Here is a 27500-nt window from a genome sequence, read left to right on the forward strand (position 1 = left end):
AATACCTGTCTTAATAAAAATAGAAAAAAAAAACTTCATTCCTATAGGAGGAAAATGCATTTTGGAGCAGAGAAGTGAAAGAATGTGGAAAGATTTTTAATCTTCTGATAAGACACACACACACACACACACACACACACACACACACACGAAATTGAAGCTAAACTATGTTTCGAAATGTAATTTTTATTTTTTTCCTGTTTTCTCTTCTTTTAAACTGTTCAATTAAGTGTTTTTTTCATCATGTATTCCCTACAAAAAAATGTACATGGCTCTTACGGAAATATATTTTAAAATATTTGCCTTTTTGGCTCTAAAGGCCAAAAAAGGTTCCCGACCCCTGCTCTAAATGGAACCACTTTCCGAGATTGCACTTCTAATAAAAGCTTGTGCTACCTAAATGCCAAATACCTGTCTTAATAAAAATAGAAAAAAAAGCTTCATTCCTTTAAGAGGAAAATGCACTTTGGAGCAGAGAAGTGAAAGAATGTGGAAAGATTTTTAATCTTCTGATAACACACACACACACACACACACACACACACACACACACACACACACACACACACACACACACACACACACACACACAGAGAGAGGAGAAGGCGGGTGAGGAGTGAGGGAGTCGAGTGTGAGCAAGCATGACAATATGGCAAGATGAAATTGGACAAACAGACGGAGGGAGGGAAAGATGGTGAGACAAAAAAAATAAAAAAAGAGAGGTGGTGGAAGGGAGTGAGAGATGGGCAGGGAGGTATAAAACGAGGGAGGGAGTCGTGTAAGAGAGGCAGCAGCCATCGAGATCATCATCCTCTCCTCTGCCAGCCTCATCATGTTCGTGCTGCAGATGTTGACTCTTATTTCCCTGACTCTTCTCCTCCTGGCATCTGTGCAGGGTAAGTGTGTGCGTGTGTGTGTGTGTGTGTGTGTGTGTGTGTGTGTGTGTGTGTGTGTGTGTGTGTGTGTGTGTGTGTGTGGCCACAAGAGCGATGACGAAGCTGGAAATAGGGGAGCAGCAGCACAGCGGGAGGGATGTAAACAAGAGGGGCTCACGTGAGGGAGGACGGGGGTCGGAGAAAACGACACGACCGTCAACGCCAGCGAGGGTGCGATGGTGTCGCCTGGTCTCCATCGCTGGTGGCAGGTGGGACTCGCGCCCCAGCTCTCAATTCCCAAAAGGTGGCGTAGCCAGGCAGTGCTGGCCTATTTTGTGGCTCGCTGTTGTTGGGAGTCACACTTGGATTGTTTTGATGGAACACACACACACACACACACACACACACACACACACACACAGTGGGATGGCATTGTACATCCACAGCAGGGGCCGGGAACCTTTTTGGCCGAGAGAGCCATGAAAGCCAAATATTTCAAAATATATTTCCGTGAGAGCCATGTAATATTTTTTTAACACTGAATACAACTAAAACGTGTGCATTTTTAAGTAAAACCAACATTTTGTAGAGTATAAAAAGTATCTTGTTCGGTATAGCTTGAGGGTTGCAGGTTCGATTCCCGCTTCCGCCATCCTAGTCACTGCCGTTGTGTCCTTCAGCAAGACACTTTACCCACCTGCTCCCAGTGCCACCCACACTGCTTTAAATGTCCATCCATCCATCCATCATCTTCCGCTTATCCGAAGTCGGGTCGCGGGGGCAGCAGCCTAAGCAGGGAAGCCCACTTCCCTCTCTCCAGCCACTTCGTCTAACTCTTGCCGGGGGATCCCGAGGCGTTCCCAACGTCTTCCCAACGTGTCCTGGGTCTTCCCCGTGGCCTCCTACCAGCTGGACTTGCCCTAAACACCTCCCTAGGGAGGCATTCGGGTGGCATCCTGACCAGATGCCCGAACCACCTCATCTGGCTCCTCTCCATGTGGAGGAGCAGCGGCTTTACTTTGAGTTCCTCCCGGATGGCAGAGCTTCTCACCCTATCTCTAAGGGAGAGACCCAAACTCATTTGGGCCGCTTGTACCCGTGATCTTATCCTTTCGGTCATGACCCAAAGCTCATGACCATAGGTGAGGATGGGAACGTAGATCGACCGGTAAATTGAGAGCTTTGCCTTCCGGCTCAGCTCCTTCTTCACCACAACGGATCGATACAACGTTCGCATTACTGAAGACGCCGCACCGATCCGCCTGTCGATCTCACCATCCACTCTTCCCTCACTCGTGAACAAGACTCCTAGGTACTTGAACTCCTCCACTTGGGGCAGGGTCTCCTCCCCAACCCGGAGATGGCACTCCACCGGAGATGGCACTCCACCCATGGACTCGGACTTGGAGGTGCTGATTCTCATTCCGGTCGCTTCACGCTCGGCTGGTTTAAATGTAACAGATATTGGGTTTCACTATGTAAAGCGCTTTGAGTCACAAGAGAAAAACGCTATATAAATATAATTCACTTCACTTCTTTTTAATAACATTGTTATTCTGAAGCTAACCAATAATAAATCAAATGTCATGTCTGTTGATCATGTTTTTGTTTGGCCATGTGCTGTTTGTCCTTTGGACTCTTTAAGTTCCTGTTTTTTTCCACTCCCTTGTCTGGTTTCCTTGGTTACTCATTTTGTCCACCTGTCTCTGGTGGACAAAATGCCCGCTCACCTGCTTCCCGAGCACTAATCAGAGGCAGTATTTAAGCTTGTCTTTGCCAGTCAGTCGCCCTGGCGTCAATGTGATCTTTTCTTGCTCTGTGCTGACTTGTTTCATGCCTTGCCATAGTTTCGTGCTTCATGCCATGCCAAGTAAGTTTTGTTTGATTTATGTTCATAGTCTGTTTATGCGTTAGCTTTCTTCCTTAGCCCAAGCGATTTTTGTTTGCATCTTTTTTTTAGTTTAAATTAAGTCATGTTTTTACCTAAATGCCATGTCCCGAGTAGTCCGTCTGCCTTCCTGGGAGAACGACCCCCCCCCCATCATGACATAAAATACTTCTTACCATTAATGCGACTTTTTGAACAGGTGCGGTAGGAAACGGATGGATGGAGCCATGAAAGCCAAATATTTCAAAATGTATTTCCGTGAGAGCCATATCATATTTTTTAACACTGAATACAACTAAATGCGTGCATTTTTAAGTAAGACCAACATTTTTAGAGTATAATAAGTCTCTTATTCTTTTTAATAACATTGTTATTCTGAAGCTAACCAATAATAAATCAAATGTCATGTCTGTTGATCATGTTTTTGTTTGGCCATGTGCTGTTTGTCCTTTGGACTCTTTAAGTTCCTGTTTTTTTCCACTCCCTTGTCTGGTTTCCTTGGTTACTCATTTTGTCCACCTGTCTCTGGTGGACAAAATGCCCGCTCACCTGCTGCCCGAGCACTAATCAGAGGCAGTATTTAAGCTTGTCTTTGCCAGTCAGTCATATTTCACCTTGCTGGGATTACAACATTGATCATTTACAGAATAATCACAGCTGCTGGGTTCAACTTTTATATGAAGTATAAAATATTTCTGGCAGGGGGTCAGCAACCTTTTTGAAAGCAAGAGCTACTTCCTGGGTACTGATTAATGCCAAGGGCTACCAGTTTGATACACACTTAAATAAATTGCCAGAAATAGCCAATTTGCTCAATTTACCTAAATAAATAAATAAATAAATATATATATATATATATATATATATATATATATATATATATATATATATATATATATATATATATATATATATATATATATATATATATATATAAATGGGTATTTCTTCCTGTCATTCCGTTGTACATTTTTTTAAAGTTTTTTTGTAGAGAAGAAATTATGAAAAATCACTTAATTGAACGGTTTAAAAGAGGAGAAAACGCGGAAATAATGAGATTCAAATTTTGAAACATAGTTTATCTTCAAATTCGACTCTAGAAAATTCGAAATTCAACTGAAAAAAACAAGGTAAATACTAGTTAACTCAAATCTTTTTGAAAAAATAGCCGACATGTTCTCCCAGCACCGATCACGGCTAAAAGTAGTCTGTTTTTATCGCATAATTAATCAGTATTCTGGACATCTGTGTTGCTGAATCTTTTGCAATGTGTTCAATTAATAATGGAGACGTCAAAGAAGAAAGATGTTGGTGGAAAGCGGTGTATTGCAGCCGGCTGTAGCAACACAAACACAGCCGGTGTTTGTTTGTTGTGAAGCTTTACTATGGAACAGAGCGGTCAAGCGGACATGGTTCTCTACCACATGTCAACCGGCAGGTTTCTGTGAGAAAATGGTAAAAATTCTAAATTCAACTGAAAAAAACAAGAGAAATATTAGTTAACTCAAATCTTTTTGAAAAAATAGCGGACATGTTCTCCCAGTACCGATCACAGCTAAAAGTAGTCTGTTTTTATCGCATAATTCCATAGTATTCTGGACTTCTGTGTTGCTGAATCTTTTGCAATGTGTTCAATTAATAATGGAGACGTCAAAGAAGAAAGATGTTGGTGGAAAGCGGTGTATTACAGCTGTCTTAAGCAACACAAACACAGCCGGTGTTTGTTTGTTGTGAAGCTTTACTATGGAACAGAGCGGTCAAGCGGACATGGTTCTCTACCACATGTCAACCGGCAGGTTTCAGTGAGAAAATGGTGAAAATTCTAAATTCGACTGAAAAAAACAAGATAAATACTAGTTAACTCGGATCTCTTTGAAAAAATAGCGGACATGTTCTCCCAGCACCGAAAACAGCTAAAAGTAGTCTGTTTTTATCGCATAATTCTACAGTATTCTGGACATCTGTGTTGCTGAATCTTTTGCAATGTGTTCAATTAATAATGGAGGCGTCAAAGAAGAAAGACGTTGGTGGAAAGCGGTGTATTGCAGCCGGCTGTAGCAACACAAACACAGCCGGTGTTTGTTTGTTGTGAAGCTTTACTATGGAACAGAGCGGTCAGGCGGACATGGTTCTCTACCACATGTCAACCGGCAGGTTTCGGTGAGAAAATGGTGAAAATTCTAAATTCAACTGAAAAAAACAAGATAAATACTAGTTAACTCGAACATTTTTGAAAAAATCGCGGACATATTCTCCCAGGACCGATCACGGCTAAAAGTAGTCTGTTTTTATCGCATAATTCTACAGTATTCTGGACATTTGTTGCTGAATCTTTTGCAATGTGTTCAATTAATAATGGAGACGTCAAAGAAGAAAGATGTTGGTGGAAAGCGGTGTATCGCGGCCGCCTGTAGCAACACAAACACAGCCGGTGTTTGTTTGTTGTGAAGCTTTACTATGGAACAGAGCGGTCAGGCGGACATGGTTCTCTACCACATGTCAACCGGCAGGTTTCGGTGAGAAAATGGTGAAAATTCTAAATTCAACTGAAAAAAACAAGATAAATACTTGTTAACTCGAACATTTTTGAAAAAATAGCGGACATGTCCTCCCAGCACCGATCACGGCTAAAAGTAGTCTGTTTTTATCGCATAATTCTACAGTATTCTGGACATTTGTTGCTGAATCTTTTGCAATGTGTTCAATTAATAATGGAGGCATCAAAGAAGAAAGATGTTGATGGAAAGCGGTGTATTGCAGCCGGTGTTTGTTTGTTGTGAAGGTTTACTATGGAACAGAGCGGTCAAGCGAACATGGTTCTCTACCACATGTCAACCGGCAGGTTTCAGTGAGAAAATGGTGGTAATAAGTCGGCTCCTACCGTAAACATGAGCGCAGCTTGTGTGGTGTTTCCTGCAGCTGTCAAAGAGGCAGCTGCGACTTTCTTGAATCCTCCGTGGCTTCCCTCAGAGACACTGGCGGTCACCACACCCCTCTGACTTTCAGGTATGACTTTATAATCTCACAAAAAAACTAGTAACACAATAAGCAGATAAGTGATTTTCTACAATTATCCCAGTAAATGTGTCTAATAACATCTGAATCGCTCCCACTGCCCTCATCTTTTTTTTTCCGAGTTAACTCGAATCTTTTTGAAAAAAAAAAAAAAAAATTATGGAACATTAGTATTTTTTCCTGATTAAGATTAATTTTTGAATTTTGATGACATGTTTTAAATAGGTTAAAATCCAATCTGCACTTTGTTATATATTCTAACAAATTGGACCAAGTTATATTTCTAGCAGAACAAACATTTTAAAAGAAATTCAAAAGACTCTGAAATAAGATTTGAATTTGATTCTACAGATTTTCTAGATTTGCCAGAATTTTTTTTTTTTAATTTTAATCATAATAAGTTTGAAGAAATATTCCACAAATATTTTTCGTCGAAAAAACAGAAGCTAAAATGAAGAATTAAATTAAAATGTATTTTTTCACATTAAAAAAAAACAAAAAATTGATTTAAATTGTCAGGAAAGAAGAGGAAGGAATTTAAAAGGTAAAAAGGTACATGTGTTTAAAAATCCTAAAACCATTTTTAAGGTTGTATTTTTTCTCTAAAATTGTCTTTCTGAAAGTTATAAGAAGCAAAGTCCAAAAAATAAATGAATTTATTCAAACAAGTGAAGACCAAGTCTTTAAAATATTTTCTTGTATTTTCAAATTCTATTTGAGTTTTGTCTCTCTTAGAATTAAAAATGTCCAGCAAAGCGAGACCAGCTTGCTAGTAAATAAATACAATTTAAAAAATAGAGGCAGCTCACTGGTAAGTGCTGCTATTTGAGCTATTTTTAGAACAGGCCAGCGGGCGACTCATCTGGTCCTTACGGGCGACCTGGTGTTGGGGACCCCTGCTCTATGGTAATATGTAGAAAGTGATGACAAAGTGCTGTATTTTACTTCTTGATCTCATTTTTTCAACCAAACATGCTTTCCTCTGATTAGGTGGTACTTGAATTAAAAAACATGTTCACAGACATCACTAAAAAAAGGTTGACAACCACTGCTCTGCAGTCCCAGTTTTCAGTACTTTTGTGTGGGTTTATTTGCTAATCAATGTCAATTTGTTTAATAACACAATCTTACTTGTTTTAAATCAAAATTTAATACACGTATTATTTACTATGATTATCTTTTACTATTATAACAATTATTATTTGTATTTATTTATTTACTACACTTTATTCAACCTTTAAAGGGGTCATATCATGATTTGTTTCTACATTTAAAACATCCTTGTGGTCTACATAACTTGTAATGCTGGTTCTTTTGCCAAAAATGTGCATGGACTATGTTTTACAGGCCGTTTTCACGGTCTTTGTGTCAGGTTTGCCACTGACAGTTTGTTTGTGTTTTAGTTTTTCCTGTGTGTAGTATTTCCTGTCTTTAGTTCCTATCAGTGCTCTTATTTTGGCTCTTTCCTGTGTTTCTCCCTGAACGCTGTTTCCCCTCAGCTGTGGCTGATTGGTACCTGGCCACACCTGGTGTCAATCAGCCCACTCTTATTTTAACCTGTCTTCCCATCCAGTCAGTGCTGGATTATATATATATATATATATATATATATATATATATATATATGAAATACTTGACTTGGTGAATTGTAGCTATGTAAATATACTCCTCCCCTCTTAACCATGCCCCCCAACTCCCGAAATCGGAGGTCTCAAGGTTGGCAAGTATGTTTGAAGTATGAAGGAAGGCAAGAAAATTACAACCCTGGCTTTATGAACATCTTTGCAGTGACACACAAGTGAATGCAATGCATACTTGGTCAACACTGAGGGTGGCCGTATAAACAAGTTTAACACTGTTACAAATATGCGCCACACTGTGAACCCACACCAAACAAGAAGGGCGGTATAGCTCGGTTGGTAGAGCGACTGTGCCAGCAACTTGAGGGTTGCAGGTTTGATTCCCGCTTGTGCCATCCTAGTCCCTGCCGTTTTGTCCTTGGGCAAGACACTTTACCCACCTGCTCCCAGTGCCACCCACACTGGTTTAAATGTAACTTAGATATTGGGTTTCACTATGTAAAGCGCTTTGAGTCACTTGAGAAAAGCGCTATATAAATATAATTCACGTCACTTCACTTCACTAACATAGTGCAGATTGGATTTTAACTTATTTAAAACATGTCATCAAAATTCTCAAATTAATCGTAATCAGGAAAAATTAATAATGATGTTCCATAAATTATGTTTTTAATTTTTCCAAAAATATTCAAATTAGCTAGTTTTTACTCTTCTTTTTTTCGGTTGAATTTGGAATTTTGAAGAGTCGAAATATATTTATTAAAATATTTATCTGTTTCTATATATATTTATTGTGAGAAATCATTAAGATGATCAGTGTTTCCACAAAGATAAATATCATTAATTATTAATAATAACAGAGTTAAAGGTAAATTGAGCAAATTGGCTATTTCTGGCAATTTATTTAAGTGTGTATCAAACTGGTAGCCCTTGGCATTAATCAGTACCCAAGAAGTAGCTCTTGCTTTCAAAGAGGTTGCTGACCCCTGCTGTAGACTATGTGTACTGCTACTGGCCTAATTTTTTTTTAGCCTAATGCCTAAAAAGTTCGGACCCCCTTGATTTCGAGTAAAATATATATTCTGTTTAGTTTTATAGAAGGTTGCCTCGTACTCTCTGCAGTTGAGGAGAACTACAGTCCACTGTGTGAGGAAATATCATTTTTAGGTGGAAAAATGACTTTTGCATTGTCGCTGAACTGTCTTCCCCTGACGCCGCCATCTCTCCCACTCGTGGTGTGCAGGTAAAGGTGTGCAGATGCAGCGGGACGTGCAGTGCTGCATGCTGTACTCCCAGGGCAAGGTGCGCACCAAGGACGTGCTGCGCTTCGAGGTGCAGACGGAAGGACCAGACTGCAGCATACAAGCCATCATGCAAGTATTCCAACTGTCCACTCTTGGAGATGAACAGACACAAGCGGCCCTGGAAAATAGAACTCTAGTGGCACAGAGGCGAGGGGCCGACCGCCATTGTTATGTTTCCAGGTCATGTTGTTCCGGCGTAATCAGGCAGGAAGGAAATAGACTGGAATGACACTATTTGATGTGTAAATAACTAAAGAGCCAGCTAGAGTAAAACCAGTGGGTAACAATAGTTTACTTTTACGTTACATTTTAGGAAATTTTAAATGTAATGGAGAAAGTTTTCAGTTGTTTAAATAGAATTATTAGAGTTGTAAGAATCTTCATCATTTATAATAATAGTGCACTTAAAGGCCTACTGAAAGCCACTACTAGCAACCACGCAGTCTGCTAGTTTATATCCATCCATTTTCTACCGCTTATTCCCTTTGGGGTCGCGGGGGGCGCTGGCGCCTATCTCAGCTACAATCGGGCGGAGGGCAGAGTACACCCTGGACAAGTCGCTGATAGTTTATATATCAATGATGAAATATTAACATTGCAACACATGCCAATACAGCCGCTTTACTTTACTAAATTGCAATTTTAAATTTCCCGCAAAGTATCCTGTTGACGCGTGCTCGTCACGTCTCAAATTGTACCGGACATTTTTTTTCCAGCCCGATCCAAGATGTAAGTAGTCTGCTTCAATCGCATAATTCCACAGTATTCTGAACATCTGTGTTGCTGAATCTTTTGCAATTTGTTCAATTAATAATGGAGACGTCAAAGAAGAAAGATGTAGGTGGGAAACGGTGTATAACGGGGCGGTATAGCTCGGTTGGTAGAGTGGACATGCCAGCAACTTGGGGGTTGCAGGTTCGATTCCCACTTCCGCCATCCTAGTCAATGCCGTTGTGTCCTTGGGCAAGACACTTTACCCACCTGCTCCCAGTGCCACCCACACTGGTTCAAATGTAACTTAGATATTGGGTTTCACTATGTAAAGCACTTTAAGTCACTAGAGAAAAGCGCTATATAAATATAATTCACTTCACTTCACACTATTGCAGCCGCCTTTTGCAACACAAACACAGCCGGTGTTTAAATGAATAAATAAATAAATGGGTTGTACTTGTATAGCTTTTCTACCTTCAAGGTACTCAAAGCGCTTTGACACTACTTCCACATTCACACACACATTCACACACTGATGGAGGGAGCTGCCATGCAAGGCGCTAACCAGCACCCATCAGGAGCAAGGGTGAAGTGTCTTGCTCAGGACACAACGAACATGACGAGGTTGGTACTAGGTGGGGATTGAACCAGGGACCCTCAGGTTGCGCACGGCCACTCTTCCACTGCGCCACGCTGTTTACTTGTTTACATTCCCGAAGGTGAAGCTTTGCTACGGAACAGAGCGGTCGAGCGAACCGGCAGGTTTCGGTGAGAAAATTGTGGTAATAAGTCGGATCTTACCGTAGACATGAGCGGAGCTTACGTCCTCCTGCAACTGCAGACTCTCTTACCTCCTCCCACCGGAGACACTGGTGGTCACCACACCCGTGGCCACACCCCTCCGACTTTCATGTACCATATAATCTCACTACTACACTAGTAACACAATAAACAGATAAGGGATTTTCCAGAATTATCCTAGTATCACGGTGGCAGAGGGGTTAGTGCGTCTGCCTCACAATACGAAGGTCCTGCAGTCCTGGGTTCAAATCCAGGCTGGGGATCTTTCTGTGTGGAGTTTGCATGTTCTCCCCGTGAATGCGTGGGTTCCCTCCGGGTACTCCGGCTTCCTCCCACCTCCAAAGACATGCACCTGGGGATAGGCCCCTCCCACCTCCAAAGACATGCACCTGGGGATAGGCCCCTCCCACCTCCAAAGACATGCACCTGGGGATAGGCCCCTCCCACCTCCAAAGACATGCACTTGGGGATAGGCTCCTCCCACCTCCAAAGACATGCATCTGGGGATAGGCCCCTCCCACCTCCAAAGACATGCACCTGGGGATAGGCCCCTCCCACCTCCAAAGACATGCACCTGGGGATAAGCCCCTCCCACTTTCAAAAACATGCACCTGGGGATAGGCCCCTCCCACCTCCAAAGACATGCACGTGGGGATAGGCCCCTCCCACCTCCAAAGACATGCACCTGGGGATAGGCCCCTCCCACCTACAAAGACATGCACCTGGGGATAGGCCCCTCCCACCTCCAAAGACATGCACCTGGGGATAGGTTGATTGGGGCGGCATAGCTCGGTTGGTAGATTGGCCGTGCCAGCAACTTGAGGGTTGCAGGTTCGATTCCCGCTTCCGCCATCCTAGTCACTGCCGTTGTGTCCTTGGGCAAGACACTTTACCCACCTGCTCCCAGTGCCACCCACACTGGTTTAAATGTAACTTAGATATTGGGTGTCACTATGTAAAGCGCTTTGAGTCACTAGAGAAAAGCGCTATATAAATATATTTCACATATTTCACAACACTAAATTGTCCCTAGTGTGTGAATGTGAGTGTGAATGTTGTCTATCTGTGTTGGCCCTGCAATGAGGTGGCGACTTGTCCAGGGTGTACCCCGCCTTCCGCCCGATTGTAGCTGGGATAGGCGCCAGCGCCCCCCGCAACCCCAAAAAGGGAATAAGCGGTAGAAAATGGATGGATCCTAGTAAATTTGTCTAATAACATCTGAATCGCTCTGCCGTCTAGTTTTTTTTTTCCAAGTCCTTCACTCTCACTTTCCTCATCCACGAATCTTTCATTTTTGCTCAAATTAATGGGGAAATCGTCGCTTTCTCGGTCCGAATCACCCTCGCTGCTGGTGGCCATGATTGTAAACAATGTTCAGACGTGAGGAGCTCCACAACCCGTGACGTCACGCGCACATCGTCTGCTACTTCCGGTACAGGCAAGGCTTTTTTATTAGCGACCGAAAGTTGCCAACTTTATCATGGATGTTCTCTACTAAATCCTTTCAGCAAAAATATCGGGAAATGATGAAGTATGACACATAGAATGGACCTGCTATCCCCGTTTGAATAAGAACATCTCCTTTCAGTCGGCCTTTAAAGCAGAGGTGCCAGACTGTGCCGCACAGCAGGAATAATTGCTCTTTGTCCCCCGCCAGCCTTTACACCAAAAAGGCGGTGAAGTGTGCCGACCCCCGGGACCGTAAAGTGAAGAGGTTGCTGAGAAAGCTGTTGCAGAGACAGAGAACCAAGGCCCATCGAACAATGTGGCTTCTTCCTCACGACAACCTGCCCGTCATGACTGAGGTACGCACTAAACAAATACAAACATATTTAGCAACACAATTAGACAGGAAGTAAACAGTTTGTTAGTTTATGCAAACTTTTTCTACCAAGGACATTGAAAAGTCATGTCTGTGGGGGCCATTTCCACTTGTTTCCCACACAATCATTTACAAAACACAAAACCAGATTTTTTTGCAAATAATCATTAACTTAGAATTTAATGGCAGCAAAAATCAATCAATCAATCAATCAATGTTTATTTATATAGCCCCAATCACAAATGTCTCAAAGGACTGCACAAATCATTACGACTACAACATCCTCGGAAGAACCCACAAAAGGGCAAGGAAAACTCACACCCAGTGGGCAGGGAGAATTCACATCCAGTGGGACGCCAGTGACAATGCTGACTATGAGAAACCTTGGAGAGGACCTCAGATGTGGGCAACCCCCCTCTCTAGGGGACCGAAAGCAATGGATGTCAAGCGGGTCTAACATGATACTGTGAAAGTTCAATCCATAGTGGCTCCAAGACAGCAGTGAGAGTCCCGTCCACAGGAAACCATCTCAAGCGGATCAGCAGCGTAGAGATGTCCCCAACCGATACACAGGCGAGCGGTCCATCCTGGGTCTCGACTCTGGACAGCCAGTACTTCATCCATGGTCATCGGACCGGACCCCCTCCACAAGGGAGGGGGGGGGGACATAGGAGAAAGAAAAGAAGCGGCAGATCAACTGGTCTAAAAAGGAGGTCTATTTAAAGGCTAGAGTATACAGAAGAGTTTTAAGGTGAGACTTAAATGCTTCTACTGAGGTGTCACAGGGGCAGTTTTACCACTCTGTCACATGGCCTTTCCTTTTAACAACACTTAGTAAGTGTCTTGGGTCTATGTTGTTGTATTTTACGCTTCATAATGCGTATCACATTTTGCAATGGGAGACAGGTCAGAACTACAGGCAGGCAATTCTAGTACCTGCACTGGGTTGGTAGAGTGCCTGTGCCAGCAACTTGAGGGTTGCAGGTTCGATTCCCGCGTCCGGCATCCTAGTCACTGCCGTTGTGTCCTTGGCCACCTGCTCCCAGTGCCACCCACTCCAGTTTAAATGTAACTTAGATATTGGGTTTCACTATGTAAAGCGCTTTGAGTCACTAGAGAAACGCGCTATATAAATATAATTCACTTCACTTCACTATATAAATATAATTCACTTCACTACTAGGAAATAAGCAGGGGCGTCCATGATAACGTTGCTTGGATGACAACATATGTTGCTCCAAAAGCTGTATGTACCTTTCAGCATTAATGGTGCCTTCACAGATGTGTAAGTTACCCATGCCTTGGGCACTAATACACCCCCATACCATCACAGATGCTGGCTTTTACACTTTCAACTTTTCCTCTTTGTTCCTGAGGACACAACATCCACAGTTTCCAACAAGTATTTGAATTGTAAACTCGTCAGCTCACAGAACACTTTTCCACTTTGCATCAGTCCATCTTAGTTGAGCTCGGGCCCAGCGAGGCCGGCGGCGTTTCTGGGTGTTGTGGATAAATGGCTTTGGCTTTGCATAGTTACAGTTTTAACTTGCACTTACAGATTGCTCCAAAACCTGTATGGACCTTTCAGCATTAATGGTGCCTTCACAGATGTGTAAGTTACCCATGCCTTGGGCACTAATACACCCCCATACCATCACACATGCTGGCTTTTCAACTTTGTTCCTATAACAATCCGGATGGTTCTTTTCCTCTTTGTTCCAGACGACTCCAAGTCCACAGTTTCCAAACACAATTTAAAACGTGGATTCCTCAGATCACGGAACACTTTTCTACTTTGCATCAGTCTATCTTAGATGAGCTCGGTTCCGGCATTTCTGGGTGTTGTTGATAAATGGCTTCGGATTTGCATAGTAAAGTTTTAACTTGCATTTACAGATGTAGCGACCGATTGTATTTACTGACAGTGGTTTTCTGAAGTGTTCCTGAGCCCATGTGGTGATATCCTTTACCCACTGATGTCGCTTTTTCATGCAGTACCGCCTGAGGGATCGAAAGTCTCGGGCTTAGCCACTTACGTGCAGAGATCTCTCCAGATTCTCTGAACCTTTTCATGATATTACAGAGCGTAGATGGTGAAATCCCTAAATTCCTTGTTGAGAAATTCTGTTCCAAAACAATTTGTTTAGGCATTTGTTGACAAAGTGGTGACCCTCGCCCCGTCCTTGTTTGTGAATGACTGAGCATTTCATTGAAGCTGCTTTTATAGCCAATCATGGCACCCACCTGTTCCCAATTAGCCTGCACACCTGTGGGATGTTCCATATAAGTGTTTCATGAGCATTCCTCAACTTTCTCAGTCTTTTTTGCCACTTGTGCCAGCTTTTTTTTAAACATGTTGCAAGCATCCAATTCCAAATGAGCTAAAGTTTGCAATAAATAAAGTTCTCCAGTTCGTTAAGTATCTTGTCTCTGCAGACTATGCAATTTAATTATAGGTTAAGGATTTACAAATCTTTGTATTCTGTTTTTATTTACCATTTACACAACATGACAACTTCACTGCTTTTAGGTTTTGTATTTGTGGCGACCCACCACAAGTACATTTGGACCACCACAAGTAGATTCAGCATTTCAACACATCACAAACGGACGTTGTGACTGTAGCGTGTTGTTCCAAGTCCGTCCAGTAGATGGCAGCGTAACTCAGCTTCTTCAAGTTAGTTGGATGAAATATATTTATATGTATACAGTATTAATATATCATATATTCGACAGGTTTTCTTTACAACATGTCCAAAAGGTACCAGCATAATGGAAAAAGAAGTCCAATATCGATGCTATAATTGGGCCTCATTTTATCCGTTAAACTATATCCAATTATATTTCCAATCCGCAAATTATGTGAAAATATCGTCTGAACCCGTGTTTTTTTTTTTGAGTCAAAGCAAATTTTTTTCATTGAAACAATCTCAACTCACACCACCAGCAGAAAATGTAATAAAAAAAGACTATATTCCCAATATGAAGTCATTTTCATCAAATACCCGACGCAATTATGCGATGTGAATTCAAACCATAAACCACTCATGACTAGAACATATTTGAATAAAGCCAAATATGTTCTAGACCAAAAATCACTTTATATTCTCTACTGCTCACTAGTGTTACATATCTGAGTTACCGTGTAGAAATATGGGGAAATAATTACAAAAGAACACTTCATTCACTAACAGTGTTACAAAAAAGATCAGTTAGAATTAGGGCTGGGCAACGATTAAACATTTTAATCGAAGTTAATCGCACTATTTCTCTGATTAATCGTGATTAACTGCATTGTATACGCAAAGCCCAATAATGAATTCAAAAATAGTGTGTAGTGCACCTTTATTGGAATATTCTCCCACATGAACAAAAGCGCCAAAACATTTGTTGTGCAAACACAATTTAAATCAGTCCTTGTTAAACAGTAGCAGTTAAATAGCATATTTGATGAAAATCAACTCCAAAAAACGTAAATACAAACATTTAAGCTTATTGCCACTGCCAGGGTATTTAAGTTATCCTGTTTGTTATGGAAAATAAATATAATCTACATACAAATCTCTGAGCCACAATCATAACATCTGAACAGGCAATTTCTGAGGTAACAGCAGAAACATTTTTTTTTATCAGGGATCTTATGTTTAAAAAACCTATATTATAGGTAGTGGGCTGTTTTAGGGAATTTTTGATCAAATTATCCGTAGTAGCAATATTAATAATGTTGTGTTTATTCTGCGTAGTGCACTTAAAATAATTATGACCATATCTAGGAATTGATATGATGGGAATTTTCCGATTGTTTGCTTGGTGCTTTGATAAACTGAAGGCATCATATACATGGTACTATATTGTGATGTTATGAGCCAGGGGAAAAAAGAACTACCCTACCCAGCATGCAACAGGAGTGAGGAGCATGTATAGGTTGTGTCGCCATGACGACATCTTGTATGTTGTGATATGCACGCTCTGAAAGCAAACGTTAAGAAGTCAGCCAACACTCCTGGTCTGCATTATTCATAAATAGACAGACAACACATATACTCCGCTGCTTCACAGGCCGCTGGATGTAGCCGGCAAAGTATTCCCATGCTAGCTAGCCGCTCTAGCAAGCACGCCTCATTCAGTCCAAAACGGCCCGATCTATCCACATCCAGAATTGTCTGGCGGTCGTAAGTGATCCCGGAGTGACCACGCTGTAAGCCAGCCATGACATTTGCAGAATTGTCCGCTATTTTTGCCAAATGTTCCATCTTTACCAAGAGCCCCTCCACGCCATCTTGTTAAGAAAAGGCGTTAACAAAATAAAAGCATGTAAACAACATACGCAAATGTGCGATAAAATAATTGTCGGCGTTCATAGATTGATGAGTTAACTCGTAATTAACGCATTAATTTGCCCACCCCTAGTATTTATATGTATACAGTATTAATATATCATATATTCGACATGTTTTCTTTACAACATGTCCAAAAGGTACCAGCATAATGGAAAAGAAGTCCAATATCGATGCTATAATTGCTATGCTGACTTGGGTCTCATTTTATCCGTTAAACTATATCCAATTATATTTCCAATCTGCAAATTATGTGAAAGTATCGTCTAAACCCGTGTTTTTTTGAGTCAAGGCAAATGTTTTTCATTGAAACAATCCCAACTCACACCACCAGCAGAAAATGTAATAAAAAAAGACTATATTCACAATATAAAGTCATTTTCATCAAATACCCGACGCAATTTTTCGATGTGAATTCAAACCATAAAACACTCATGCATCACTAAGTCTCTTGTGTCAAAGTACAAAGCGACCTGCTGCCTCCTACTGGTATGAATTGTTACTCTGCAGATCTTCTTATAGCAGAGAGACACAGCACATTATGTGTGGAATATATTCACTACATTGTCAAAAGTGTTTGGCCACCTGCCTTCACTCACATATGAACTTAAATTGCCATCCCACAGAATCGTCCAGAATGTTTCAGTATCCTGGAGCATTCAAACTTCCTTTCACTAAAACTAACTCCTGAAAAACAACCCCACACCATAATTCCTCCTCCATAAAATTAAACACTCGGCACAATGCAGTCTGAAATGTAGCATTATCCTGGCAACCTCCAAACCCAGACTCGTCCATCACATTCCCGGATGGAAAAGCGTGACTCATCAGTCCAGAGAAGGATTCACCACTGCTCTATAGTCCAGTGGCGACGTGTTTAACACTGCATCCCACGCTTTGCATTGGACTTGATGTACGGCTTAGATCAGGGGTGTCAAACTCAAATACAGAGTGGGCCAAAATTTAAAACTGAACAAAGCCGCGGGCCAAGGTTGAACAAATTAACCTTTTAATAGGGACCCAAACAAGTTTTGCATTGATCCGCCTCCACTTGAGATGGTTTCCTGTGGACGGGACTCTCGCTGCTGTCTTGGATCCGCTTGAACTGAACTCTCGCGGCTGTGTTGGAGCCACTATGGATTGAACTTTCACAGTATCATGTTAGACCCGCTCCACATCCATTGCTTTCGGTCCCCTAGAGGGGGGGGGGGGGTTGCCCACATCTGAGGTCCTCTCCAAGGTTTTTCATAGTCAGCATTGTCACTGGCGTCCCACTGGATGTGAATTCTCCCTGCCCACTGGGTGTGAGTTTTCCTTGCCCTTTTGTGGGTTCTTCCGAGGATGTTGTAGTCGCAATGATTTGTGCAGCCCTTTGAGACATTTGTGATTTGGGGCTATATAAATAAACATTGATTGATTGATGATAGTTGCATGGTGCAAACAACAAACCAGGGCTGAACAACGGGAGAAGGCAGGCTTAAATACAATTAGACAGTAATTATAAACAGGTGTGCGTCAAAAAACCAGGGCAGGTGCAACAAATGAGAAACCATGGCAACAAGACAAAACAAGGAAGCACACAAACCAGGGATCGGAAGAGTCCAAAAATAATCAGGAAACACAAAAGGACTCAAAAACCAAAACAATGTATGATCCGGGCGGCGGATCATAACAAAAGTCTTAACAAAATCTTATTTCATTCCTTTTTTCCATGAAAATCATGTCATGTTGTGTAAGATGCAACCTTTAATTGTCTCTGTTTTTCACTTTCAGGAGAGAAAAGACAACTGGGCCATTCTTAACACGGAGTGATTGCAAAACTGTCAAATATGGAGGACAAGAAATAGTCATAGGTGCGTTCCTTTGATGTTCAGCTTGTCTATATGTATGTATATATATATATATACATATATATATATATATATATATATATATATATATATATATATATATATATATATACAGAGGTGGGTAGAGTAGCCAGACATTGTACTCAAGTAAGAGTACTGTTACTTTAGAGATTTATTACTCAAGTAAAAGTAAGGAGTAGTCACCCAAATATTTACTTGAGTAAAAGTAAAAAGTATGTTGTGAAAAAACTACTCAAGTACTGAGTAACTGATGAGTAACCTGTTTGTTTAATGATGACGGCAACAAGTAATACACAAAAACATAAAAATAGCAATGAGCAAATTCATAGCCAGGAATATCTCTTAAGCAACTAAAACAATAATATATATTAAATAATAATACATTAAAATAAAGAAAATTAAGGCAAATTGAGCCACAATAACTTAACAGCACCATAGCCTCAGTAGGCGTTTATTGATTGATTGATTGATTGATTGAAACTTGTATTAGTAGATTGCACAGTACAGTACATATTCCCTACAATTGACCACTAAATGGTAACACCCCAATAAGTTTTTCAACGTTAATCAATTACTTAATAAATGACCAAGTCGAGGTGATCTACCTCATGTATACATACACACACATATCATATATATATATATATGTATATATATATACACACACATATCATATATATATATATATATATATATATATATATATATATATATAATTTATAGTTTTTTATTTTGCTGTTTTTGTTGAAATGTTAAAGGTGTTTTAATGAATATACATGCATGTTTAACATATAGATTCCTATCTTTCATGAAGACAAGAATATAAGTTGGTGTATTACCTGATTCTGATGACTTGCATTGATTGGAATCAGACAGTATAGTGCTGATAATGTCCACGTTTTCAAATGGAGGAGAAAAAAAGTTCCACTTTTCCGTCTAATACCACATGAAAGTCGTTGGTTTTTGGCATCTTATTTGTCCAGCTTCCATATTTGTTTCTATACACTTTACAAGAAATACATTGGCGGCAAACTCCGTAGCTTGCTAGCTTGTTTGTGCTGGCTTTCGGAGACTCTTATTTTGTTAGCGCAGGCGCGATGGAGCGGCGCTTTTATTGTGAAGACAGGAACTGTGCGATCAGTCTTTAGGCTTTTGACGGGAAGTACGGTTTAAATAAAAAGTGTCTTTTTTCCTTTACACTTTTGATTGATCGATTGAAACTTTTATTAGTAGATTGCACAGTACAGTACATATTCTGCACAATTGACCACTAAATGGTAACACCCCAATAAGTTTTTCAACTTTTTAGGTCGGATTCGACGTGTGACGGTCACGTGACCACAAGAGGTGGGTAGTAACGCGCTACATTTACTCCGTTACATCTACTTGAGTAACTTTTGGGATAAATTGTACTTCTAGGAGTAGTTTTTATGCAACATACTTTTACTTTTACTTGAGTTTATTTATAGAGAAGAAACGCTACTTTTACTCCGCTCCATTTATCTACAATCAGCTCGTTACTCGCTACTTTTTTTTATCGATCTGTTAATGCACGCTTTGTTTGTTTTGATTTTGTCAGACACACATTCAAAGTAGGAACTACACATGCCTGCGTTTCACCAATCAAATGCAGTCATTGGTGACGTTGGACCAATCAAAAAATACCAGACGGTCACGTGACCGTCACACGTCGAATACGACCTAAAAAAGTAGAAAAACTTATTGGGGTGTCATTTAGTGGTCAATCGTGCAGAATATGTACTGTACTGTGCAATCTACTAATACAAGTTTCAATCAATCAATCAATCAATCAATCAATCAATAAATGCCTACTGAGGCTATGGTGCTGTTAAGTTATTGTGGCTCAATTGCCATAATTTTTTTATTTATATTATTGTTTTTGTTGCTTAAGAGATATTCCTGGCTATGAATTTGCTCATTGCTATTTTTATGTTTTTGTGCATTACTTGTTGCCGTAATCATTAAACAAACAGGTTACTCATCAGTTATTCAGTACTTGAGTAGTTTTTTCACAACATACTTTTTACTTTTACTCAAGTAAATATTTGGGTGACTACTCCTTACTTTTACTTGAGTAATACATCTCTAAAGTAACAGTACTCTTACTTGAGTACAATTTCTGGCTACTCTACCCACCTCTGCTTATCACCTGGTTTTGTTTGATTGGTCCAACGTCACCAGTGACTGCATTTGATTGGTGAAACGCAGGCATGCGTAGTTCCTACTTTGAATGTGTGTCTGACAAAATCAAAACAAACAAAGCGTGCATTACAGATCGATAAAAAAAAAAAGTAGCGAGTAACGAGCTGATTGTAGATAAATGGAGCGGAGTAAAAGTAGCGTTTCTTCTTTATAAATATACTCAAGTAAAAGTAAAAGTATGTTGCATAAAAACTACTCGTAGAAGTACAATTTATCCCAAAAGTTACTCAAGTAGATGTAACGGAGTAAATGTAGCGCGTTACTACCCACCTCTGTATGTATGTATATATATATATATATATATATATATATATATATATATATACTGTTTACTTATGTAATATTCTAAAGTCAATGTATTGTTTCTACCCTGCAGGCCAAGTAAACTCTCTTAAAAGCAGAGTTAGTGGACTTCTCCGGATGTCTCGTGTCTCTACTATATAACCAACTATCCGTCTCCAGTGGACCAGACCTGGGCAGCAATATCTATTTAACCCTTGTATTATGTTGGGAAAAAATGACATTGAATATGTTGCGGGTCGTTTTGACCCGTAGTGTGTAAATGCACTCAAAACAGTCAAGAAAACACGTTAAACCGATAACAATTTTATTTTAGGTTGTATAAACATTTAGAAAAGTGACATACAATACATTTTTTATTCCAATTGTATTATGTTAAGGGTCAATTTGACCCATTTCAGTTTTTGTGTTGATCAAAGTACTGGTTATCCTTTCTTTTTTCTTGCTGAAATCTGGTGACTTTTCCTCATCTAGGGTCATGAACAGGTGTGTAAATCTGGACACTTTGTTGTGTAGTGGAATGTTTGTGCAGAGTTTGTATAAAAAGATGATGTTGCGGGTCATTTTGACCCAGGCGGTTTAATGTGGGTAAATAGCTGTTCGGATCCAAAAATAAACATGTCTCCTTGATGTACTTTTTACTTTGATATACAATTGTTTGTATTTTGATTGCCTCTGAGACCCAGAGCCAGGTGTGTGAAGAGAGGGAACTTTCTCACACTTGTCCTTGTCTCCCCAGATGTCATCCTTCTGGAGCTCATTTTTGGTGATTTTGTCAAAGAGATGACATGAGACCAGTGACAAGGGGCGGCATGGCGTAGTGGGTAGAGCGGCCGTGCCAGAAACCTGAGGGTTGCAGGTTCGCTTCCCACCTATTAACATCCAAAATTGCTGCCGTTGTGTCCTTGGGCAGGACACTTCACCCTTTGCCCCCGGTGCCGCTCACACCGGTGAATGAATGATGAGTGAATGTTTGGTGGTGGTCGGAGGGGCCGTAGGCGCAAACTGGCAGCCACGCTTCCGTCAGTCTACCCCAGGGCAGCTGTGGCTACAGATGTAGCTTACCACCACCAGGTGTGAATGAATGATGGGTTCCCACTGCTCTGTGAGCGCTTTGAGTATCTAACAATAGGAAAGCGCGATATAAATCTAATCCATTATTATTATTATTATTAATGACAAGTGTGAGAAAGTTCCCACTCTTCACACACCTGGCTCTGGGTCTCAGAAGCAATCAAAATACAAACAATTGTACATCAAAGTAAAAAGTACATCAAAGAGACTTGTTTATTTTGGCTATTTACCCACATTAAAGTATCTGGGTCAAAATGACCCGCAACATCATCTTTGTATACAAACTCTGCAAGACATTCCGCTACACAACAAAGTGTCCAGATTTTACACACCAGTTCGCGACCCTCGATGAGGAAAAGTCAGCAGATTTCAGCAAGAAAAAGAAAGGATCACCAGTACTTTGATCAACACAAAAACTGAAATGGGTCAAATTGACCCTCAACATAATAGAAGGGTTAAACAGCTTTACATATTTCACAACAAGAGCGAGGGATTGAAAGTCGCCAAAGGAGTGAGGAGGATTTTGTTTTTGTTTTCCATGTAAGATAAGTTGTGGATGTAAAATGGCTCTTAACTGTTATTTGCCGGAAGTGTCTCCCCAATCTCTCTTCTGGCTAATCTGTGGAAATGTGACGTTTTTTTAAAAGTATCAAATGAGCGGTGATTTAAATATTGTCTTCGTGCGTGTTTTTTTGTGCTGGTTTGTAAACTTCGCTCACACGCTCAAAGTAGTTCAGGTTTTTTGGAGGCGGCGCGGAATTTAGGGGACCTTTTTTTTGTATGAATTGAATGAACTTGCACCTTGTTTCGTACAATCCAGGTTTCAGAGCTCGGACTTTGACCTCCTGTTTGTGACTGTTACGCCACATAGAGCAGGGGTGTCCAAACTTTTTCCCCCACTGAGGGACGCACGTTGAAAAATGAACGCATGCGGGCGACATTTTGTCATTTTCCATTTCCAAAACCGACACAATATTTATTACAACGATTAAGGCTCCTCTCGATTTAAAGCGTTAAAAAACAAGTTATATGTATATTTTTTTATATTTGTTTTACTTTCAACGCTAAAATATTTATAAATCCACTTGAGATGTATTTGTTGATATAAAATATATATATTTTTTGGTATGTTTTATGCTCTTTTTGTCAAAGAAACCCCATTTTTGAAGGCCAAACACAAAATGTGCAATATCTTCCACCAAACAATTTTCTAAATTGAATATTTGATGTGAAGTAATTGGAGCCTCACATAAGAAAATAATTCATGACATTTCTTTTGCTTAATTATTATTTTTTGAACAATAAAACGAATGAAAATGTATATGGGTGTGTGTGTGTGTATATATATACACACACCTTTAAAAAATATATTATGGCTGTCAATTACAATTTCTTTAAGCTCACATATTGGAATTTGGATTAATCATGATTAATCGCAGGTGATTAATTGCTTGTTTAATTAAAATCTGCTTGAGAAAAAAACCCAATATTTGTACAAAAATGCGATTATGTTGTCAGAATTTTTTTTGTTTTACTTTCAACGATAACATATTTATAAATCAACTTATGATCTATTCGTTGATATAAAATGTTATTTTTTTTTGTATGTTTTATGCTCTTTTTTTGTCAAAGAAAACCCATTTTTTAAGGGCCAAACACATAATGTGCAATATCTTCCAGCAAAACAATTTTCTAAATTGAATATTTGATGTGAAGTAATTGGAGCCTCGCATAAGAAAATAATTCATAACATTGCTATATATATATATATATATATACACATACATACCTTAAAAAAATATATTACGGCTGTCAATTACAATTTCTTTAAGCTCACATATTGGAATTTAGATTAATCATGATTAATCGCAGGTGATTAATTGCTTGTATAATTAAAATCTGCTTGAGAAAAGACCCCAATATTTGTACAAAAATGCAATTATGTTGTCATAATTTTTTTTTGTTTACTTTCAACGATAAAATATTTATAAATAAACTTATGATCTATTCGTTGATATAAAATGTTAATTTTTTTTGTATGTTTTATGCTCTTTTTTTTGTCAAAGAAAACCCATTTTTGAAGGCCAAACACAAAATGTGCAATATCTTCCACCAAAACAATTTTTTAAATTAAATATTTGATGTGAAGTAATTGGAGCCTCACATAAGAAAATAATTCATAACAACATTTCTATATATGTATATATATATATATACATACATACTTTAAAAAAAAATATTACGGCTGTCAATTACAATTTCTTTAAGCTCACATATTGGAATTTGGATTAATCATGATTAATCGCAGGTGATTATTTGCTTGTATAATTAAAATCTGCTTGAGAAAAAACCCCAATATTTGTACAAAAATGCAATTATGTTGTCAGAATTTTTTTTGTTTTACTTTCAACGATAAAATATTTATAAATCAACATATGATATATTCAGATCTATTCGTTGATATAAAATGTTTTTTTTTTGTATGTTTTATGCTCTTTTTTATCAAAGAAAACCCATTTTTTTGAAGGCCAAACACAAAATGTGCAATATCTTCCCCCAAAACAATTTTCTAAATTTAATATTTGATGTGAAGTAACTGGAGCCGTACATAAGTAAATATTTCATAACATTGCTTTTGCTTAATTGTTATTTTCGAACAATGAATCTTTAAGAAAAATCGGACAAATAAAAGGTATGTTGATCCAAAATTCTGCCACTCATAAAAGTATTAAACATAAGTCATATAATAATATATGTTATCTTTACTTAAACCTCTAGTTCAGTGATTCTCAAACTATTTTGACCAAGTATCACCATAATGACCAACATTAAAATACAGTAGCCTAGTAGGCTGGAATATTAATTAAAAACAAAGTAGGGGTTTTATTTAACAACTACAAATATTTATTATTTTGGCCACCGTAACATCACACACAGTTTGAACGGTAACACTGTGTTGGAATATTTAATTAAGTCATTCTTTGTCGTTCCACTTGACGGAGCCTACTTACCCTAACAAAGTTTGAGAATCACTGCTCTACATCAACTCCAAATCTATCCGCCAACGATATGTTTTTATTCATTTTTGAACAGCGCCAGTTTTAATGTAAAAAATATAAAATAAAATTGCCTGCATTGTGACGGTTGGCTGGCATTGTTGTGCGGGTTTGTTCTCTCGAATGATGCAGTCGGACTTGGACACAGCGTAAAGGTAAGAAAAGTATGATTTATTAATACTAACAAAACAAACTAAGAACTTGCACAAGGCAGTAAAGGCAAAACAAACAACTAGCATGGGAGCTAGAAAGAAAAAAAAACGCTAGCATGTGAGCTAGGGAACAAACAGAGTAGCGCGGAAGCTAACAAGTACAAGAAATAGATCTTTACCACAATTGGGAAGGAGTGTTGTCACCTGTTGTACGGAACAGAAACTCTAATGCGAGAGCGAGTAACGAAAAAGGCAGGCTTAAATAAGGAGTCATTACGAAGCAGGTGCGCTTAAAAAACAAGAGGCAGGTGACACTGATACGTAACTATGACGACAGAACAAAACAGGAAGTGCCACCAGGAACTAAGGTAGTCAAATACTAAAACACGATACAAAGACGGAACAAAAACAGAATATGACGTGATCCAAGTAGCTGATCATGACATGCATTGTAGTTTTGTGTTGATCGTGTTAATATTGCAATATTTTCTCGTTACATTTTCTTTCACTTATGTTTTGTTTTTTTTATTGTATTTTTTACACGTGTTGTGGGACTTTAGAAAATTAACTGCGGGCTGAAAGTGGCCCTCGGGCCCCAATTTGGACACCCCTGACAGAGTATTAAAAAATGCAATGTTCTATATTGACTGTTAATAGCGTGGAGTCTTTGGAAGCAGCTATTTGGACACGAACACCAACTATCACATAGTCGGCCATTAATCTATGCCAAAGTACTCATCTTGACTCATCCATTCATTTCTGAGGCTGTGACGAGGCTGTTAAACATTCTGAGTATTGGACAACAACACACTATATGTCAACTCTTTTATAAAATAACCTGAAATAATGCTTGTTTTTGTCTTCTTTCACGCCTTGCTGCAATTTGTACAAAGTATCCATTTTAAATACTGTGACTGTGCGAGTGTGCATCCGTCTTTATTTATCCTGCAATATCAAAACAAAACTAACTACTTAAGTGTGGACTGACTGATTATTAGTGTTTCACTTTAATGTAAACAACATTGCCACTTGTTTCATTGATCTGGACCTAAAAATGATGTCTAAAAATAAAATACCCGACAAAGTAGTAATTAGGGACCGAATGTCCCTTTGGGACAGAAGACTCTATTGTATTTCTAAGGTTTTATTATTATTATTATTCCGCCGCATCTTTGAGCTGTAATTTGACCTCCTTAAAGGGGAACATTATCACAATTTCAAAAGGGTTAAAAACTATAAAAATCAGTTCCCAGTAGCTTGTTGTATTTTTTGAAGTTTTTTTCAAAATTTTACCGGTCTCGGAATATCCCTAAATAAAGCTTTAAAGTGCCTTATTTTGGGCTCTCTGCGAAGACACTGGCCATTTCCCTGTGACGTCACACAGTGCTGCCAATGTAAACAAACAATGGGAATACCACAGCAAGATATAGCGACATTAGCTCGGATTCAAACTCGGATTTCAGCGACTTAAGCGATTCAACAGATTACGCATGTATTGAAACAGATGGTTGGAGTATGAAAGTATTGAAGAAGAAACTGAAGCTATTGAGCGAATAGCTATTGACGCTATTCATAGCCATAGCATGGCCGAATAGCTGCGTTAGCATCGCCGGTAAAATGTGCGGACCAAACGATCAGGACTTTCGCATCTTTTGACACTGGAGCAACTTCAATCCGTCGATTGGTAAGTGTTTGTTTCGCATTAAATGTGGGTGGAAGGAAACGTAATATAGTTGCAAATGCATCTACAGGTTATCCATACATCTCTGTACCATGTCTGCTTTAGCACCGCCGGTAAATAGCTTGTTTTATTTTTCGAAGTTTTTTCCAAAATTTTACACCTCCCAGAATATCTCTAAAAAAACATTAAAGTTCTTGATTTTCGCTATTTGCGATGTGACTGTCCATCTCCCTGTGACGTCATACAGTGCTGCCAATACAAACAAGATGGCGGTTACCACAGCAAGATATAGCGACATTAGCTCGGATTCAGACTCGGATTTCAGCGGCTTAAGCGATTCAACATATTACGCATGTATTGAAACAGATGGTCGGAGTATGGAGGCAGATAGCGAAAACGAAATTGAAGAAGAAATTGAAGCTATTGACGCTATTCGGGCATAGCATGGGTGTACCTAATGAAGTGGCCCATAGCATGGCTGTGTTATTAGCATCGCCGGTAAAATGTGCGGACCAAACAATGAGGACTTTCGCATCTTGTGACACTGGAGCAACTTAAACCCGTCGATTGGTAAGTGTTTGTTTCGCATTAAATGTGGGTATCTAGTTTCAAATGTACATACAGCTAGCGTAAATAGCATGTTAGCATCGATTAGCATAGCATGTTAGCATCGATTAGCTGGCAGTCATGCTGCAACCAAATATGTCTGATTAGCACATAAGTCAACAACATCAACAAAACTCACCTTTGTGATTTCGTTGACTTATGTGATTTGTGATTTATATTTATATAGCGCTTTTCTCA

At 39.4% G+C, this 27500-nt stretch overlaps 2 protein-coding genes across 3 annotated transcripts in view; one reads left to right on the forward strand and one right to left on the reverse strand.

Annotated features, from left to right (window-relative positions):
* LOC133540953 (excitatory amino acid transporter 1-like) overlaps positions 1-834 on the reverse strand; it is an 8989-nt gene extending 8155 nt beyond the window's left edge. Inside the window, exon 1 of the mRNA XM_061884039.1 lies at positions 764-834. Within this exon, the coding sequence (XP_061740023.1) occupies positions 764-834 (71 nt within the window). The remainder of the gene's footprint in view (positions 1-763) is intronic.
* LOC133540411 (C-C motif chemokine 17-like) lies at positions 651-25863 on the forward strand. 2 transcript variants are annotated; one of them, XM_061882992.1, is made up of 5 exons: positions 709-896; positions 8602-8731; positions 11835-11982; positions 18113-18192; positions 20810-25863. In XM_061882992.1, exons 1-4 carry the CDS (start codon positions 833-835, stop codon positions 18149-18151), a joined length of 381 nt encoding a protein of 126 aa, XP_061738976.1. In that variant the 5' UTR covers positions 709-832; the 3' UTR covers positions 18152-18192; positions 20810-25863. The 2 variants fall into 2 exon arrangements, with proteins under 2 accessions (XP_061738977.1, XP_061738976.1); XM_061882993.1 differs by lacking the exon at positions 18113-18192 and having other exon boundaries at positions 651-896.
* Positions 25864-27500: the final 1637 nt, after the last annotated feature.

The sequence above is a fragment of the Nerophis ophidion genome, linkage group LG22 (assembly GCF_033978795.1).
Source record: "Nerophis ophidion isolate RoL-2023_Sa linkage group LG22, RoL_Noph_v1.0, whole genome shotgun sequence".
Classification (NCBI taxonomy): Eukaryota; Metazoa; Chordata; class Actinopteri; order Syngnathiformes; family Syngnathidae; genus Nerophis; species Nerophis ophidion.

Coding starts and splice junctions, on each gene's coding strand:
- LOC133540411 (XM_061882992.1), top strand. CDS start 833: ATGTTCGTGCTGCAGATGTTGACTCTTATTTCCCTGACTCTTCTCCTC. Junction 897..8,601: donor CCTCCTGGCATCTGTGCAGG/GTAAGTGTGTGC, acceptor CGTGGTGTGCAG/GTAAAGGTGTGCAGATGCAG. Junction 11,983..18,112: donor ACCTGCCCGTCATGACTGAG/GTACGCACTAAA, acceptor TTTCACTTTCAG/GAGAGAAAAGACAACTGGGC.